Below are 20,416 nucleotides of genomic sequence, written 5' to 3'. Positions count from 1 at the left end.
TTTGCAATGACCTTTCCTTTTTAAGATATACTTTTGTGCGTTCGCATTCTTTATTTAAACGCTCATAATGATTTCATTATATTGTTTGAATAACTGTATATAGGGCCATCCATCATAAACAAACCGTAGACGTATTTCTTGTAAATTTATTATCCAATTGGTTCTGTAGAGCACGTGGTCCCGACTTTGATACCTTTGAAAGAGCACAACATTTTTGAAGTTAACTTACTTAGCATTTTGAGGAAATAGGTTACCTAATTGAACTGAAAGATAGTAAATTCTGGTCTGAAAAGGAAAGGGGAGAAAAGAAAGCACTTTCCTTTGATCTAGTGAATGGTAAATTTCGATCTAAATAAAGAAGGGGGAAACCTTTCCTTTGGTGTAGTGGATAGTGCGTGCGCCTTTGATGCAAGTGATCCCGGGTTTGATTCCTAGTGAGAGAGCATTTAAACGTATTATATTGGTTCAGATTTCACTTTAAACTCTAGATCCACGTTTCATATAGCCTCAAAGCTAAAAAGGGAACACTAAATTTGAAACAAAAAGAAAGGAAAAATATACTCACCATCGCGTGTCGAGACGCAAGGAATGCTGCTGCTTCTGCTGATGCTACTACTACTACTACTACTACTACTACTACTACTACTACTACTGATAATAATAATAATAATAATAATAATAATAATAATAATAATAATAATAATAATAATAATAATAATAATAATAATAATCCTTATTAAAAAAGCAAAATATGTCAATCTGTGAGTAACACTAATTACAAAGTTAACAGGGTTGCTCCAATAAGGGACGGTACCTGCGCTGCCTGCCTGAAGCCGATAGATGACGCAAGCATGCAGGCAATTTGAAGTTTTAAAACTATTATGACAATACAGCGGGCTGAAAGGTTGGGCACATTAAATAATAATAATAATAATAATAATAATAATAATAATAATAATAATAATAATAATAATAATAATAATAATAATAATAATAAATATTAGTAGGATAATATTAGAATTAGTAATGGTAGTAAAAGAAGTTGTAATAGATTAAATGTAACCATTTATCAGATATAAAATTACAAAATGCGTAGAGTTTAAAGAATTGCTTTAAAACTGTTAAAAATACTTTGGTACGAAAGGGCAAGAACCCAATATGCTCATCCGAAAGTAAAAATATTGTAACAAACTATGCATGGTGTGTATACATAATTGTAGAACAAGGGAAAAAACAGAGCAGCTGTAAGATTTATAAATATTTATATTCAGAGGCTTGAACCTTGAAAGGTGAAGAAAAAATCTGAAATCATTTGTTGATAATTAAAGAAAAAAAAAGAAAGAGTAATTAAATATTTCGACACGAAACAAAATAGGCCTACGTGTTATGCGCTTAATCATCAGACTATGCAGAAACAAGGAAGAGGGGAGAGAAAGATTATCAACAAAGATTAATTTCTAAAGTAATTATTTACGTTACATTTGCAGGTGCAGAATTATTTTTCTTTGTTTTTTTCTTCAGTAAGTTAATAATACAAAGAGAGAGATTTTTTTTTAGTAAAGTATGGTTAAAGTAAAGTTCAACAGCATCTCTGGCAACGTCCGGAGGTTTAAGAAAAGGAAGAAAAATTGTCTTCAAGCACTGTGATTGATGTACTTCCGAGTGAAAAAGAAAAAAAAATCAACAATCCGGAAACTGGATGACCGAGCGCTAGAGATGTCAAAGTTTTTTTCTTTAAATTTTGTTTGTTTTTCTCTAAAAGAAAAAGGAAGAAACGAATTCTTATTGTCCTTTCTCTTTTCAAAGACTTTCACTAATCCAATTTCTAATCACAAGAACATAAACAGGCAGCTTATGTGAGTGAAGAAAACAGAATATCAACTTGCTCAACGGCGCAAAAACAGCAGCTGTTTGGTAGGTTTCGGTGTCCAGGTGAGGTGGGTCATTGACAGTTTGATGTTTAAACAAAATACTATGCATCTTCACAAGATGGAATGTTGTAGAATTGATTATTATTCTGGTATGTGCAGGTGGTTTCTGATGAAACACACTTTTGGTTTCTTTAGTCATTTTTTTTTTTTTTTTTTTAGTTATCAAACATAGGCAAAATAAAGAAAGAAAATAGTAAGGAAACCCGTTTGTGTGGTCCATCACTACTCTGGTCTCTCTACTGAAACACTTTTACCATTTTGATTAGGTATGTTCTTTGGTAAAAGAAAACCGCAGTTGGTATTGTTGTTGATCTACAATTTCCCTACCCCAAGCAAGAAAGCAAATTAGAGAACAAATTTCACTATTTATTATTATTATTATTATTATTATTATTATTATTATTATTATTATTATTATTATTATTATTATTATTATTATTATTATTATTATTATTATTATTTCTAACTTCTGAATATGTAAATGATTGAAACGAACTTTCAGATTTGTTACGTTTGGTTTCCCTACGGCTCCAAATGATTAGACAAGAGAGTCTCTAATTTAGTGTCCACCAAGAGTATAATTTGGGGGCACGGTGACTCAGTGGTACGTGGTACATAGGGTCCCTGGTTTGATCCCAACTCATGTCAAGTGGGCTTTGTGGTGGATAAACACCGTCTTCGTGTTTTTTTGGGGGGGGTTCTCCTGTTTCCTTCCACTTTATTCATTCCATCATTATATTCATTTCTCATCATAACCGTCTCCTTTAGCCTAGTCGGCATAACGTTCAACGTAAAATTAAAGGATTTCATTTCAGGAGTATAATTTTGATGTTGATGCACTATCAAGAAGCAATCGGAGAATTATTGTTTAAGGTGAGTTTAAAAGAGCGCTAATAATCAACAGATGACAGCAGCAATATTTCAAATAAACCAATCAAATTCAAGAGATGAACATTTCAAACTTTGTGCAAAGACAATTTGAATCAATAATCAGAGAACAATCTGCGCAGTTTTGTCATAGTTTGTTTCTTTCATTGTTGAGAGTACTTAATTCTACTCTTTAGAAACGTGCTCTCAATAATAACACACTCTCAACTTCGAAAGATACAATCTATATAACCTGCACGAATTATTCTCTGATTTGATTCAACTTGTCCATGAACAAAGTTTGAATATTCATTTCTTGAATTTGATTAATTTGTTTTAAATATTTCTGCTCCATATTGCTGTTGCCATGTATTGATTTAGCCATCGTTTAAACTTACCTTAGAATTTAAAAATAAAGTTTATGCCACCCGGAAGGTCTATAAGATTAGGTTGCCAAATTTTTCAGGAAGAAAAAAATGAATATTGTACAATTTTTGAGGTGAAGAAAAGAAAGATATGTTATATTCAGAATTTGCATATACAAACAGATATGGGGCGCTCAATGCACAAAGGATTCATATTTACTTTCGATCGTTTGGAGATATTTCATATTTAAGATCTGTACCTGAAGCTCGATTCAGGTACTTGAAAGAATCGTGACCAGATTTTGTAAATAATTCTTATAGTGTAAAAAGTAGTGTTCACTTCTCCATGTATTGAAATGGAGGGCAAAAACTTTGTTTTACTCACAAATTTGGTAATTCGACTGGAATTTCTTCTGCTCTGAACTCCTTATATATTATAGTTTTTCGTATAGAAACGTGAGAATAATTTCAATTGGAAACTGAGACAGTTTCATTAAAGACAATTGTGACTCATATAAATAAAAAGTATATTGTAATTTCCGGTGATAGCTCATGTTGTTCGGATCCCACGTTAAGTTGTAGGTCCTCTTCTCATACAGCCTCGGTGCTGAAAGGGACACTCAGCTCATATCTTACAAACCGATTACGTTTATTACACAAATCCTTGTGCCCTATAATTGAGTTTTGAAGAAAAATGTATCTCCTAACAGTTCCACATTTTTTCTATATGTTCAAAAAATTCGTACAGGACACATCAAAATTCACAACTACTTAGCGTTCTGCTTTCATTAGTTCACAATAGCTTCTGGTCCTGACACCATTATATTACGATCGATGGAAACTGCTATGTAATTGAGTCAATATTGACAGACGAAGGTTAAGGCGATAGAAGCAAATTACCCTTAAACGTGATGTTGAGTTACCGGTTAGATAGAAAATAAAAACGCAAACTGTTGCATTTTCTCTATGAATACTATTATAGACCCTATTGGTGGATTGCGTTGTTAACAGGTGTGAGAAGTCAATTTGTCTAAGCAAAATAAAACTCGCATTAACTTTTAAAAATGTGGAAGTATCCAGGACTATAATTTCTTTTGTTTATTTTTTAAAAAGGAAGAAATCGTTTTAAGGGGAAAATGTAAACGTATAACATGAAAAGTCCCAGAGAAACGTAAAACTTACGTGAAAAACGTAAGATCTGGTTATCTATATACGTATTTAATATAAATCTTCAGTAATAAGTAAGTTAAAATCAACGTTTGAGACCTACTGTTCACCAGTCAAAGCTTACAATGAAGCAATATTCCTTAATTTTAACCTGTACGTGTCGTAGTGTCGTAGGCGTCCATTAAAATGTCTCTCTAGTCGTAAAAAGGACTGATGAGAATTGTAATTTACCAATTACGTATTTAACTACATGAAGATGAATTTCAGTGTATATTTTCTTAAATCAATCCAACATACGCTTCATCCAGATTTAATGTCCATGGTGTTATGTATAAAGAAGTGGAATACTGTTAAGACTTTTGAACTACTATTGATAAGATTGTTCGAATGATTTTCTTCGTGTTCTAATATTCCTTGTTACTTATTTAAGTTATTTGAACTACAGTAACTATTTGAATACTAACATCATAGCTTTCGTTTCCTCTCGGTCGGAACACGTGCAAATCCTCTTTGTTTATTAAGGCTTGCATTACTCTTTTCTCTTTAATAATGCATACTTTCAATGATCTAAATAATAGGGCTATAACTATTATTTTTTAAAAGTGTCTAGCAAGTAACTTAACTATTGGGAACAAGATACATAGCAAAAATCCACTTAAACTGGGAGCACTTTAAGCACAATATATTATAGTAAATACTAGCGTCAATTACCCCCTTCTCTGGGTTAAAATAAGAAAAATTAGCAATATGTTCCCTTAATTAGTCTCTATTTACGATTACTAAAGCGCTCTCTGACAACGGTCATTTTAAATCATTTTTATATACCTCCTTCCTCCCCTTCCCCCAAGTCGCGGGGCTGAATTTGGATTCAAAGACATCGGAAGTGTCACTGTTCATGTCAGCGATCCTGAAAATTATGGTTTTGGCACTAATATCAGTTATTTTCGATCATATTTATATATCTCTTCCCTCCTCAAATTGCGTGGCTGAATTTTTATTTACCTCTATCTCGTTTTCTCATTGTACTGGTTCTACTGTATATCTAAAAAAAAAATTCCTCAGCAATTATTTAATTAGATTAAGATAATACTAAACCTCAATGACAATTTTATATGCGTAATTACAGCATGTTTACAAAGCTATTAAGTAAATATTATTTTTCTGGTAAAGTTAACTATATATATTTTTGTTCATTTCAAAAATATTACAATTTTATTTAGCACGGTAAAACAAAAACAGCACAGATTTAATATGTAAATTTACCTTCCGTTGTCTCTGAAGTATTTATATTTCTCTAATTCCATTTCGCTTTAATTGAGACGAAAAAGAGTCCTTGAACTCAGTATGACTACGTCACGTTCTAATTCCTAGGCAGGTTTATGTCTCATCCACTCCTTCTCTTCTAATACACACAGCATGATGTCATGGCACATAAAAATATGTGGAGTGCATGGAAGAAAAAGAAGTTATTCTTACTGTATTTATTCAACGACAAAAACAAATCTCCCTCAAAACTCTGTAAACAAATAAACAACAAACAAATAACAAATTCCTCTGCCAATACAGTGTGCAATGAAATATAACTACTTTTAATAAAAAGAAAAAAGTATGTGTGTTCAATTTAAATAAATATTTTAATACTCAATTCACGCTCTCGTGAATATACAAGTGATAATAAAAAAATCTTCATTAGCTTACTGTATGTCCTTGACACACTAAATGGACACATACTTCACGAAAGCCCATTGAATTGAGAGACGAAATTTAGTTTCTGCTGGTTGAAGGTCTTTCTTGCTATTTACGAAATGAATAACTGAATGTTTCCATTATTATTATTATTATTATTATTATTATTATTATTATTATTATTATTATTATTATTATTATTATTATTATTATTATTATTATTATTATTATTATTATTAGAAATGGGCAAGAAGATATTTTTAGCTAGAATGTGGCGAGAAATCTGATCTCAAAGCTAGATTGAGTTAAAATTACTCATTAATTAATTGAACTGTGATGTTGGTCTAATATATTCTTAAAAAATCCGGAAATAGAATAAACTATTCCATTAAAAATATTAACAGCATATGAAAGTTTACAATTCGGTTCGTCTGACCGTGTGGTTTTATAATGTCATTTCAAATCACAATAAATGTTTCCGCAATAACCTTCTTTAATTTATTCACAGAAACATTATTATTATTATTATTATTATTATTATTATTATTATTATTATTATTATTATTAGTAGTAGTAGTAGTAGTAGTAGTAGTAGTAGTAGTAGTAGTAGTAATAATAATAATAATAATAATAATAATAATAATAATAATAATAATAATAATAATAATAGTTCTCACTTCAGTAATTTTATAGTTGCAATAATTCTTCAACATTATTATAGCTTATATAACAAAAAGTAAAATATCCAAAGATGAAACCTGTACCAATCAATATATCTCGTTGAGTTGTTTAAATTGATATAGGTGAGTGTAGATTCTCGTGTGTAATTTGTGAAAAAATTGGTAAAAAACAAATTTGTTTGAACGTAGAAATTGATTCTGTCCGAGACCAACGACATCTATTATAGTGAAACTGACACTAAAGTAGCTTATATATTAATCAAACTTTTCATTATAACACAAGCAAGATGATAGTACATTGTGTGAATAATGAGGTATAGCTAAGAGTTTATACTTATTCTCAAACTTGAATTTCTGCTTAAATTTTAATATTGTTCAAAAATGAAACACATATCAATCGATAGATCGATTGACCTTAACAAATATAATGGTTAGGAGGCAAATTCTTATGCGTAGTTTATGAGAAAATCTAGAAAAACGAATTTTTATAGCAGAAAAAGTATGCTAGTAGTAATTGACAGATTTTGTTTTGCTGGGATAGATTGATTATTATTTATTGTATTTATGAGCTGCGTATACAAAAAAATACTCTGTTAACTAACAGATTGTAAGTTGGAGTTCTCCTAACAGTGACACACATACTACTTACAATTCTAGTCTGAAAAAAATTAGAATGTTTGGGTGATCTGTATTTTTTTTATGCTACTAACATACAAAACATTTCTGGCTTAGAGAGATGATAACAATTCTACATACACTATAGTATGTTGTGTAGTAAAAAAGCGCGTTGAATTCCTCATAACGATAGGATAAAGTTTTCATTGTATGCGCTTTATGCTCTATTCGTAAGCTGATATTGAAAGCAAAATGCTTTAATAGTTTTCAAGAATCGTTGTTATGCTTCATATAGTGTACATTGATGCAAATAAAATTTTGAACTTCGTCTGATTTTGCACTTTAAAAAAAACTTAAATGTAAAAAATAAATACCGATTCGTGCATCTTGTTCATGATGTATTAGCATATCTGTGCATTTTGTCTCGTTTTATTGTATTCATTTTGCTTTCAACTCTAAATATATTCGGTTTATAGCACTAAGGTTATACTATAAAAAATAAACAAACAGATAAATAAGACAGTATATAAGCATTAAAGCAGATTTTGAGAAAAAATGGGTAAAAAATACTCAGAAAGTGTTCTGCACTTGCCCAAAGTGCAATAACTTTCGACCATTGTTCCAGTATGAAATATTTAAAACAATTCTTCTTGTCAGGGAGCACTTTGAAAACAAAGTAATTTAATTTTGCAGACATAGTTGGACATATGGGGGATATAGTTGGAAAACATAGTTATGATAACTTTATTTTCACCTAAAGATAAGATCACATGTAGATGGTAATGTACATTGCAAAGATATCCAGAACTCACAAGTTCGGCTCAATCAACCACGAGCTCAATAATTGAGCTCGCAACCATATTTGAGCATAAGAGCTATGAAAGTCGATAGCTAGCCAGAGCGTAAGTCCGAACCCAAATAAGGACAGTAAGTGCCAGCGCGAGTGAGCTGGGTCCGACATTGGGCTATCATGAGCCTTATTGAGGATAGCGTTGAGTTGAGGTGATTTTGAGTTTAACGTCGCTTTCAACAGCGAGGCTATATGAGACGGGACCTACTGATTAACGTGGAATCCGGACCACATGATTAAGGATAGCGAGCCCGAGCTCGGACAAGTACGAGTATGGGCCTTTGAGCATGAACTCCATTAAGGATAATGAGCGTGAGTCAAAATACAGTAGAAAACCTTTAAAGTGATAAATAATATTTTGTTATGAGAATACAATGTCACCACTACGTATTCGTACTATCACTTTCTGCTGACCACAACTATATAATAAAATACTAATGAGATTAGAAATATATTGGAGGAATACTAAACTAGACCTCTTTATTACTATCAACATTAACAATGAAAGTCTGCAGTGATTGGACTGTGTAGTGACCTGCGACTACGCTATGTATTAGAAGCCGCGATGACTCAGTGCATGGGGTCAGTCCCTGGTTCCACCCATGATCTCACTTTTTTTTTCATATGTAATTTGGATTACATTAACCAGTGGTGCCCACCCCCCTCATGTCCATGACGCACCCCCCCTCAATTGTCTATCCATAGGTGTTCTTCCATGAAAAAAAAAAATCTTTTCGACTAATTTTTACACCCCGTCAAACATATTTATATAGATTTTTAACCCCCCCAAATATTTCAATGACGCAGTTTGCGTCATAGCCCCCCTTTGTGGGCACCCCTGCATTAACGTTAATTTTTAAAAAATGTCCTCCCTAAAACAAAATATATGTGGTGCATGCCTGGTCAGGTGTCCAAAAGTATCAGGAAAGGTTGAATACGTGTCATCCGGGGTTGTTCAATGAGTTTCGATAATGTATCATGTGTCCTAATTACATTTAAAAGTCATTTTTAATCTATACTCATTTGATGCAAGTGCGTCTTGTTGTACTTTCCAGGACATTTTCTTGACATCTAAAAGAATTAATGAAAGTAGTTTTTTTAAGAAATGTACAAAGCATATTCAAACACTGATTAATTTTTTGCCGTTATATAGGGGCCTATATATAATCTTGGTATCTGTACCATGCTGAGGTCCAACTCGATTCTCCGATGTCAAATGGTCGGAAGGGATTTGACGTGTTAGGTGTTATGTACTAGTAAGTTCTTTCCTTTCTGAATCAGGTTTTTCAAAAGTGAAATATTATGTGCAACCTGCAAAGCGATTGCAGAAATATTGAATGTAAAGTCATTTCTTTATTTTAAGAGCCAAAAAATGTTTTAATAAGAACTTGCATAGAATTCTGACGAATAAAACGAATGGAGATAATTGTACGAAGACAAGCCCTACATAGGTAAACACAAACTATTTGGTGAACAAAACAATATATTCACATTAAAAAACTACATACTACATACCACATAAAACTACGTTTTACATAAAACTATCTACTACATAAAAACTACATATGAATATGTTGTTTTGCTCAACAAATTGTTTGTTTGTGTTTAAATATATATGTACAAACCAAAACTTCTACTTATGAAAAATACTACATAGTTAATTCAAAACAATACAAGCATAACAACATACTTAACATTTTTTTTTTTAACATTTACTTAGAAATACAAATGGTTTATGAAGTTGAAGATAATCTTCATTCTACTACAAAATATTAGAAAAAACATTTATTATAGGTTGCATTTCCACCCATCCTTTGATTGATCATGTGGAATGGGGTGCCAGCTTATTAACTTACAAAGAAGAAACGTGGCTGGCGACCTCGAACACCGCCCATCTGAAGGCGAGGCGTAAATATTTATTTATGACCTTTAGTTTGAACTGTAGGAGAATGCTTGAAGAAACAATTGGGTTGAGCAATTGTAGAGTATGCAAACAATAGGAGCTATGGGAGATAATGACAGTTTTAGCGTATGAGCACAACAATCGCCTTCGTTTGTACGCAACACAAGAAGGTAGTTCTTTCTGTCATTGTGTGGAGCAACTTCTTTGTTTGTTACCCAACATCCACTTTACATATTAGTTATATATACGGTCATTGAATATCATTCTTATTTATGAATGAGATTTTAACTCAGTAGCACAACCTTAAGAAAGAGACACGTAGTGTTTATATTCTTTATATAACGAGTAGGTTTAACATAAGCAAGAATAGATCGCTCTTCATTGATTCTAGCACAGATAAATCAGTTGTTTTCACTGTGATTGTACCCATGGTTAAAAGTGGATCTGAAAAGATAAGGAGCGCATGACGTCAGGCCGTCCTCGTGCCTATCTTTGCCCATTGTAATTTTATAGGAAGTGGAAGGACGCCATAGATACTTTTTGGAAGTAGGGGGACAACGTCCTCCGCTTTCCCTCTCATATTTAATCCTGATTGTACCAATTGTAACATAAAATATGGCTATGATGATTGTAACATAAAATGCAACAGAAGATAAATCAACATAGACAATTTTCATAGTGTAGAAGTCTACTATTTCCCCATCTTAGAGATGCATTTTGGAGGTCGATCTTTACAAGGAATTGGAGGTTGACTGATTTATTGAATGACTATCAACAATAAGGATATAGCGCGCTAAAATTGGATCAAAATTCGAAGTTTTGTAGACCCCGTTTAGTGATATATTTTTTTATTATTATTATTATTTTACTAAGTTCATATCCTACCAAGTTGATGCCCAATAACTCAGGAACCAAAGGTCTGCACATCATAAAATTTCATATGCATAGTAAGCTCATTAAGGTCTACTTTCATGCCAGGCTTAATGAGAATCGGATGAACGTAATCGATGGCATGTGAAACATAATAGGCTATCCTTTAACTAAGTTCGAGCTCCAAATTTTATGATCAATAAATACGAGACCAAACATATCCGGTATCAGGTCCTCTAAAAAGTATTGTGCCTTTTGTGCATGAGATTACGTTCGTGTTCCAAATCTCAGGGTATATAAGTCTCAGCGGGTTAGAGGTAACGTCGTTTGACAATTGACAGTTGAAGCTAATAGATAAGAAAAAAGTGGTGACATTCTTATAATCAGACGAAAGGTATTGCGCCATGAAGATTTTAAACTTTCCGGAAAATTACGTTACATTTTACAATTTTACTTCGATAAAGCAGCAATTGCTGCGCTGGTCCTTGAAAACAAAGTGCACTTTAGGGGCAAGACATCCGTATCAAAAGCAACGGCCAAAAGATGTTGCAGACACTTTTGTACCGGAACTTATGATGTCTAAGATGTTCCCCGCAGTGGGCGACTAATCACATCAAAAGTCGACAATACCAAAATGTGTAGGTAAGCAGTCATGTCGCCACTAATGACTTAAACATTCATAACCAAACAGTATTAAACTATTTGGAGAAACCAAGCTACAAAAAGAAGCTCGAATTTCGTATGCTACATGATCTGACTCAAAAACATATACTCGATCGAATTCCTATTTGTGAATCTCTACTGAAACGTAACAAACTTGAGCTATTTCTGAAGTGCTAGATCACCAGTGGTGAAAAATGGATAACCTATTCGAAAAAAATCATGTTCGAAGCGAGTAGAAACTCCACAGTCTATGACAAGGCCACCAAGAAAGGCTATGATGTGCGTTTGGTTGTATTGGAAGCGTATCGTGTATCATGAGCTGCTGCTGCAAGACAGAACGATAGACTCGGATTAGTACCCTCGACAATTAGCGTCAATGTATCTAATACTTTAAAAAGAACGCCCAATAGTGCTGAACAAAAAGGGTGTTGTGTACCACGCTCACAAAGTCAGACCGTATCATCCGTGAGAAATTACGAGAACTTGGCTGGGAGGTTCTAATGTATCCAGTGTATAGCCTGGACCTGGTACCATCAGACTATCATTTGCTTATGTCTCTTTGCACAACTCCCTGAATGATGTTGTTAGTTTCAAAAGAGGCTTGTGAAAAAAAAAACACGTCACAATTTTTACAAAAAATAGAAACCATAGGAGTTCTATAGCGACGGGATTATGATGTTGCCGGAACAATGGCAGAAGGTCACCACACAAAATAGCATATATGAGATTCCATAATATTATTTTCAAATAACAATAAATGTACTCGCAATTTTGACCGCCAAAGGCTCAAAACTGTTTAGATAATCTGATACTTCATACGCACAGGGGCGTCATTTCAGATTTCGCTTGGAGGGGGGGGGAGCAAGAGCACCACCGACATAAGACTTTCACGTTTGTATTAGTACTTAGTAGACCATCGATTAAAGTATATGTATTCCTCAAAGTCTTGGGGAGCAATTGCCCCCTCCTGCCCTCCCTAAATGACGCCCCTGCGATACGCATATGATGCTCACAAATGGTATATCATCAAGCTAAGTTTGATTAAGATAGAATGAGTTTCATACATACACACACACACACACATATTAGCGTTTTTAATTTAATGTGAACTGTAATGAAATACACCATAATTCAATATATTATTATTATCAGCCAAAGCTAAATTACGTTCTCAGTCAAAGAATAACCAGTTCGTGATTCTTTCGAAAGCCATGCCATTTCCACGTTATTGAGTTTCAAGCTTGTACTGTACAAGTCAACTTCTTACCTATTAACAGGTTTGTTTCCAATAAAGATTTCATGATAAAACTACTTGTACTTTAACTATGTTGCAATTTCTCTCTACCCAATACTGAATGCAATATTTTGTTTTCTTTCGCAGGATTATGGGCAGTTATTAATACAGCGGGTGTATGCTGCAGAGGTCGACTCGAAGCCCAGGACGTTGCACTCTGGGATGTGATGCTCAAACTCAATGTTGTGGGGACGCTGAGAGCAGCTCGCACTTTCATTCCCCTCCTCAAGAATACAAGAGGTGAGTCATTAACAAGAGTTACGTCAGAACTTTTTTTTTTCTTGACAGGGTAAAGCAAATCTTTTTTTTTTTTTTTTCAAACCACATTTTTCGTTGATGAGTCATATGGAATGAGTGAATCATTTGAGATATTTGCGGTTACAAAGGGTAATAACAAATGTTGCATTTGTGGCATAGCCAACCACCCAGAATCAAAACATTGACTAACAGAAAGAGTGTTATGTAACAAGAAATACATAAAGAATGTCAAACAAGACATTCTAGGAAAAGTTGTCTCATTATGTTTACAAGATACAGAGAGCATCCGTCAGATGTTCTAAGCAGAACCAGATCCTATTTTGTGATCAATCAATACACAATAATTACTAATAATTACTTAGTTGTATTTCCAGGTGTTGGTTACTAGTAATGTTGTGCTATGCACAGTACAAGTATGTAAAAGAAACTTTTTATTAACCCGTTTTCAGCGGCGGATCTAGCCTGAGGCTATCCCCCCCCTCGTTTTTTAAATGACGAAAATAATTGAAGCTATTATTTATATATTTTTGAAAGTTTATAGTAAACTCATAATACAAGCTATCTGTCATAGACTGGGTTCTGGCTGGGTCCCTTCAGTTTGTACCTTCTAGATTCACCACTGTCCTCTAATAACTGATGGATTTCAATCCCAAGCAATATGAATTATTCAACTCACATAATGCTCCATGAAAAAAATAAGGGAAGTTATTGTACTTTCTTTATTATTATTATTATTATTATTATTATTATTATTAATAATAATAATAATAATAATAATAATAATAATAATAATAATAATAATAATAATAATAATAATAATAATAATAATAATAATAATAATAATAATAATTTTGGTGGTAAATTCATCTTATCCTTGGCCAATTCAATTTTAAGCAATAACCTAGGCTTCGAAAACTTGTCGTATCCCATCATTTATCGAAACGAAAGTTAATGAAAAATCTTTGGTTGTACATAAAATGTAAAAGCGTCACTGTTCAAAATAAGGTAGAATTTCCGGATCCGGAAATGTGTATAAATTTTATTTCAGAAACGGGTATATTGTTTGCTCTCCTGTTCTTTGTACGATAAAACTGTACAGCTAATTATTTCCGTTGAAGAGAGATTCAGTTAGGATGACTATGGGGATTTACAAAAACATATTTGACAAACTTGCTCATTATAAATTTTACAACTCAGAATTAACATCCCTTATAGGGTTACTTTTGATAAATTGCAACAAATTCCAACAACATAGCTTTTCTAATAACAATATTTTCAGCTCTTTTCTTAGCTGAATATCAAAGTTCACTGTGCTTTCGTGTCAGGTCACGATAATATTAAGTTGTATTTCCAGTTTGGTTATTTTGATTTTTTAAGGGCATACCATACAAAGTTAGTCTCACCGTTTAGCGTAACTTCCGATTAACGTGTTTTGTTGTTTTGTTTTTCTTTTAACAAAGAAAACAATGATGTTTCGTGGGAAGCAGTTTCCATTTATCAAGTATTATTTTCTTTATTCTTTGGGTATATGTTATTTCAACTGATTTTGTCCATTTTGAATCTTGAGTACGCTATGTAAATATGAATTTATCAACATGAGTTCCAATGCTATGTAAAAAAAGAACTTCATAATAACAGATTACATTAATTAGCTGTGCTATCTGTAATCGTGACCAATTTAATTGCCATAGTTAATTTTAATGATAAACATTGATTTATGTTTGTGTAGAAAATTTTAAGTCATACGTATTAATCAAGATAATTTAAAGATAGATCTGTATGATAAAAAGTAGTAGAGAGTTCAAAGTAAGTGCTAATTGTTACACTTAGGTAGATATAATGTTGCCTACGAGAGGAGAAAACGAGATGATAAGAAACATTTTCAAAATTGGAGATGAAACGAGAGATGTGACAAATCTCGTCTCTTTTTCGAGCCTTAGAGATGAAACGAGAGATGTAACAAATCTTGTCTCTTTTTCGAGCCTTAGAGATGAAACGAGAGATGTGACAAATCTCGTCTCTTTTTCGAGCCTTAGGGATGAAACGAGAGATGTGACAAATCTCGTCTCTTTTTCGAGCCTTAGAGATGAAACGAGAGATGTGACAAATCTCGTCTCTTTTTCGAGCCTTAGAGATGAAACGAGAGATGTAACAAATCTTGTCTCTTTTTCGAGCCTTAGAGATGAAACGAGAGATGTGACAAATCTCGTCTCTTTTTCGAGCCTTAGAGATGAAACGAGAGATGTGACAAATCTCGTCTCTTTTTCGAGCCTTAGAGATGAAACGAGAGATGTAACAAATCTCGTCTCTTTTTCGAGCCTTAGAGATGAAACGAGAGATGTGACAAATCTCGTCTCTTTTTCGAGCCTTAGAGATGAAACGAGAGATGTAACAAATCTTGTCTCTTTTTCGAGCCTTAGAGATGAAACGAGAGATGTGACAAATCTCGTCTCTTTTTCGAGCCTTAGAGATGAAACGAGAGATGTAACAAATCTTGTCTCTTTTTCGAGCCTTAGAGATGAAACGAGAGATGTGACAAATCTCGTCTCTTTTTCGAGCCTTAGAGATGAAACGAGAGATGTGACAAATCTCGTCTCTTTTTCGAGCCTTAGAGATGAAACGAGAGATGTGACAAATCTCGTCTCTTTTTCGAGCCTTAGAGATGAAACGAGAGATGTGACAAATCTCGTCTCTTTTTCGAGCCTTAGAGATGAAACGAGAGATGTAACAAATCTCGTCTCTTTTTCGAGCCTTAGAGATGAAACGAGAGATGTAACAAATCTCGTCTCTTTTTCGAGCCTTAGAGATGAAACGAGAGATGTGACAAATCTCGTCTCTTTTTCGAGCCTTAGAGATGAAACGAGAGATGTAACAAATCTTGTCTCTTTTTCGAGCCTTAGAGATGAAACGAGAGATGTGACAAATCTCGTCTCTTTTTCGAGCCTTAGAGATGAAACGAGAGATGTGACAAATCTCGTCTCTTTTTCGAGCCTTAGAGATGAAACGAGAGATGTGACAAATCTCGTCTCTTTTTCGAGCCTTAGAGATGAAACGAGAGATGTGACAAATCTCGTCTCTTCTTCGAGCCTTAGAGATGAAACGAGAGATGTGACAAATCTCGTCTCTTCTTCGAGCCTTAGAGATGAAACGAGAGATGTGACAAATCTCGTCTCTTTTTCGAGCCTAGTGATGAGACGAGACGAGAAATTTCTTGATTCTCGTGGCAACAGTAGCTCACCTAAGTTTTAGATCTTAAACACTGTTTTAGTGCTACCTAATCCATAGTATAAAAACCGTAAATTAATGAAGTGATTGTACGGACTTAATTAACAGAATTTATTAACGTTTGAACATACACCAGTCATTATATAATATAATTAAGCAAAAAATATGATTTAAACGTTGCTATATCACGCTTCTCGTGGAGATCTCGTGACGCGGAAGAATTCTGATAATATCTAGATGAACTTAAGAAAAAAAAACATTGTGTAAATTTTGTACATAAATTTACAAAACGAGACGAGATGACAACAGCTTTCTGAGATTCGAGACGAGAAGAGAAAGCATTCGAGATTCGAGACGAGACGAGAGTTCTAAAAATATGTGACGAAACGAGAAAACTTTATTTCTCGCCTCGTGAGCAACACTACGTAGATGCTTTACCAAGAACATTAACATAGGGAGACCAGGGTTCGATTCCCGGCGGGAACACAAGTGGTTTGGAGTCCACTTTAATCAGTAGGTCCACGTCTCTCATAGTCTCACTGCTGAACGGGACGTTAAACTCAAAATCAACTCAATTCAACTCTCATTAACATAGGGTAGTTCAGTCATAGAACTCACATTTTAGAGCACAAATTCACGAGTACGTATTCAAACACTGGTTTCAACATCTGGAGTTTGTAATAGTCAAGCATCTTAGATATGTTTTTCTTTTGTTGTGGAAAGATTGTTCCATTTCTCTTCACTTTAAAATTCGTTAATTATTTTATTGTCAAGTTCATCACTATATCCATCATCATCTCCTTTAGATTAAAGGTACAAGCATGGAATATTAAGGGGAGGATTTAATTCTGTGCAAAGAACTGATGTTTATAAATCCGCCGCTTTATGAATTAGAAATAAAGTACATTGTTTAATTCGTGAATAATTTTGACACCAACCTAAACGATTGATTATATTAGGTATGTAATTAAAGATTTCATTTTTGGGTTAATTAATTTTGTTGCCGAACTCAGGAACCCTTCCTGCAAGCGGATTATCCGGGCGACACAAGTTCTACCATATTTATATTCATAAAAGCCGACTGGATGGGCTATAAAAGTTTTCTTCCCTTTTCTCAACTGTATTTGAGCTTCAGTTTTGACAATAGACAGAAGTACTGATGGAAGTCTATAACAGGAAGCTCCAACGTCTATGCCTGTCACAATTGATCTTATACCTTAAGTGAAATAAATGTCATATGTCTTATGGATAGGTGCACGAGGTTCTGGACCCTAGTGGGAAAGTTTTGAACGCGCTACAGTGGTTTAGATCCCACTTTAAACTGCAAGTCTCGTTCTATAGAGCTTCGCTGTTGACAATTGATATAAATACATATCAACCAATTAAAATGTTAATCTTCAGACTAAATTTCTTTTAAAAAAGGTTCCAGAAAATGGTAGTCACACGTGATTAAACATTAACATCCATTAAAACTGAAATATTTTTCCTGACATCTGACACTAATCTGACCATGTATTATAAAATACATGAACTAGTATGTATATTGTCTATTATTAGTTCCAAAGGAAACTATATCAAACTGACGTAATTGGACAATTAACAGACTACTAATAGCACATGTCATAGTTCCACTACTACCCTAGTCAATTAAGTAGATATCCAAGTTAAGCTGGTTTCACTAGGTGGGCAGTTCAAAAACCACTAATTAACAGCAACAATTCTATCCTAAAATATCATACAGCTCTACATACAATTAGATTTGTTTGGTTGCATAACCTGGACAGTGGTATGATCAGCACTATGTCATATATCACCAAGGTTCCTAACATCTTGCTACTTACGTTAGAACAGCGTTTACCAACCGGTATGCCGCGGCACACTTGTGTGCAGTGAATGGGCTGCTGGTGAGCCGCGAGGAAATAAAAACAAAATTACTAATTCTAGAAATATAGCAATCAAATTGCAAGACATAGGGAAAATTTATATTTGTATTTCCCATTACTAGGAACCTCCACTATGAATTTTAAGTTTCATACCGTGTTACTTTTCTGTACATTTTTTAATGTTGAAAAAAGTATTTATCATTGTTATGACCATTATTGCTTCGTTGTTGCAGACTATTTCGTAACTTGAAATGTTAAAATATCATTCAATCCTTTCGACAAAGCAAACATGCATAGAAGTTACCTACATTTGTGTTTTAAAGTAAAAGATTTGTTTGTTCGTTCGTTATTTAGTGATCTTCCTTCTTAGTGAAAGGTTGGATACAGCTTGCAAAAAAGAAAGCGTATTTTGAAAAACCTGAGCCCAACATTTCATTGCAATTGTTTTCTATTTTTAAATTAGAATGAAAATAAATAAGCATAATGATTTACCACGGGGAAAAACCAGTGATCGAGCTTTCTTCTCTGTGAGGTGGAGATCAGTAATCAGAAAAAACCACCACGGATAAAAAACCACCACGCTATTTTATATTTACAAATAATTTTTGAGTGTGCCGCGAGAATTCAAGTTACACCCGTAATGTGCCGCAAGTTGAAAATGGTTGGGAAAGCTGCGTTAGAATGATTGTATCGTATGTACCTATGGTATACAGAGAAGACACCGGTGTGTGATTCGACCTATGTTATCAAATGAGCCTCCAAAAAATACATGATTCTTATGAATTAATTTTAACGTTAGCAGAATCATGCTAAAAAATCATATTTGCTATAAGATAGCATCGTGCTTTGCACATTATTTGCAAATTATAGTGTTTTCTCTCCTTATGGTGGCACAGTGGTGCTGATGCGATATGTCAAGTGGTCTGAAGTGTTACAGTGATGACTGCGAGGTAAAACCAAGGGCTCCGATTTCTCTGTAAATTTGGAGGGGGGCATTCAGATGCAGAAGGTATATATGTGAGGATTTTAAGACAAATTGCATTCAAATTATGCAAAATATTGTATATTCATAAATACAATAGGGAGGCCCATAAGCTTTCGGGGATCCGGCCTCCCTCGACCTCCCAGGATCGGCGCCCTTGGGCAAAATCCATTCAGAGTTTGAATCCATATGAAGAACGTAGCTGTTTTCAACTGTCCTTAATATGTCTGAGGTCCTGCCTTTATCGAGTAAGGTACTAATAAAAAGTGTGATAAAGAGAAAACAAGAGGAAGAGAGACTTTTTTTTAAGTGATATAGATGCCCCTGATTCGATCTCCAAGCCATGTAAGTTTGTAATGGACAACACCGTGTACTTGGATATTCGAGTGCTTCTCAATTTCCTCCCATTCTCTCATTCCACTAATTCTTTCATAATTATTCATTTTCCATTAATCATCCACCTCCTTTAGCTTACAGGGCGTAAAATCAAAGTTATCAATTCATTAAGGGATTTGGCTTTGATTTACCAAAAACTCCTTTACCTAATAACCCTGTCCGTTAGTTTGTTCGAGAGGCAAAACTCTCAGGAACTACTTTGATAAATCTTCATCAACTTTGGCCAGGGTGTAGGGGCAATCGAGTTCGTTGGCGGGTATGATGCACACACACTGGAAATGGTAGAAATCAACCATTTCCGGCTTTATTGTCATTATGAAGCAAGAATGGTAAAAGCTAGCTAGAAGCGGATTTTTGTAATCGATTAAGCGTCCCAAAAGTATATTTCATTTTCATCCTCAACTCTCTACTAAAACCGGAAGTGAGAGAAATCCTCTACAACTTTCTGGTTCCAATATTGATATACAATGGAACAAAAACGATAAGAGAGCAAGAAATGTCTTTTGGAATCTATTTAGCGTCATAATATTGAGTACTATCTCCTCTCTTAACCCTCTATTCAAATCGGAAGTTACAGAAACCAATTGCTCCTTGTTTTAACATTGATTACTATATAATAAAAATTGTAATACATACCGAGAAGCGGTTTTGTGTAATCAATTAAGCGCCCGAATAGTAAATTCCATCTATATTCCATCTCTACTGTAATCTCGCTACTAAAACCGGATGTGGTAAAAATCTACTAACATTTCCGGTTTTAATATTAATTGAAAAATATCAT

The 20,416-nt window shown here is 33.8% G+C and overlaps 1 protein-coding gene across 1 annotated transcript in view; it reads left to right on the top strand.

Moving 5' to 3' along the window:
• Positions 1–20,416, top strand: part of LOC145695139 (D-beta-hydroxybutyrate dehydrogenase, mitochondrial) — a 173,526-nt gene that overhangs the window by 67,825 nt on the left and 85,285 nt on the right. The window contains exon 2 of the mRNA XM_081772071.1: positions 12,979–13,131. Within this exon, the coding sequence (XP_081628197.1) occupies positions 12,979–13,131 (153 nt within the window). The remainder of the gene's footprint in view (positions 1–12,978; positions 13,132–20,416) is intronic.

The sequence above is a fragment of the Thermobia domestica genome, chromosome 9 (assembly GCF_964235325.1).
Source record: "Thermobia domestica chromosome 9, izTheDome1.hap1.1, whole genome shotgun sequence".
NCBI lineage: Eukaryota > Metazoa > Arthropoda > Insecta > Zygentoma > Lepismatidae > Thermobia > Thermobia domestica.
This window is presented reverse-complemented; position numbering and strand designations above follow the sequence as displayed.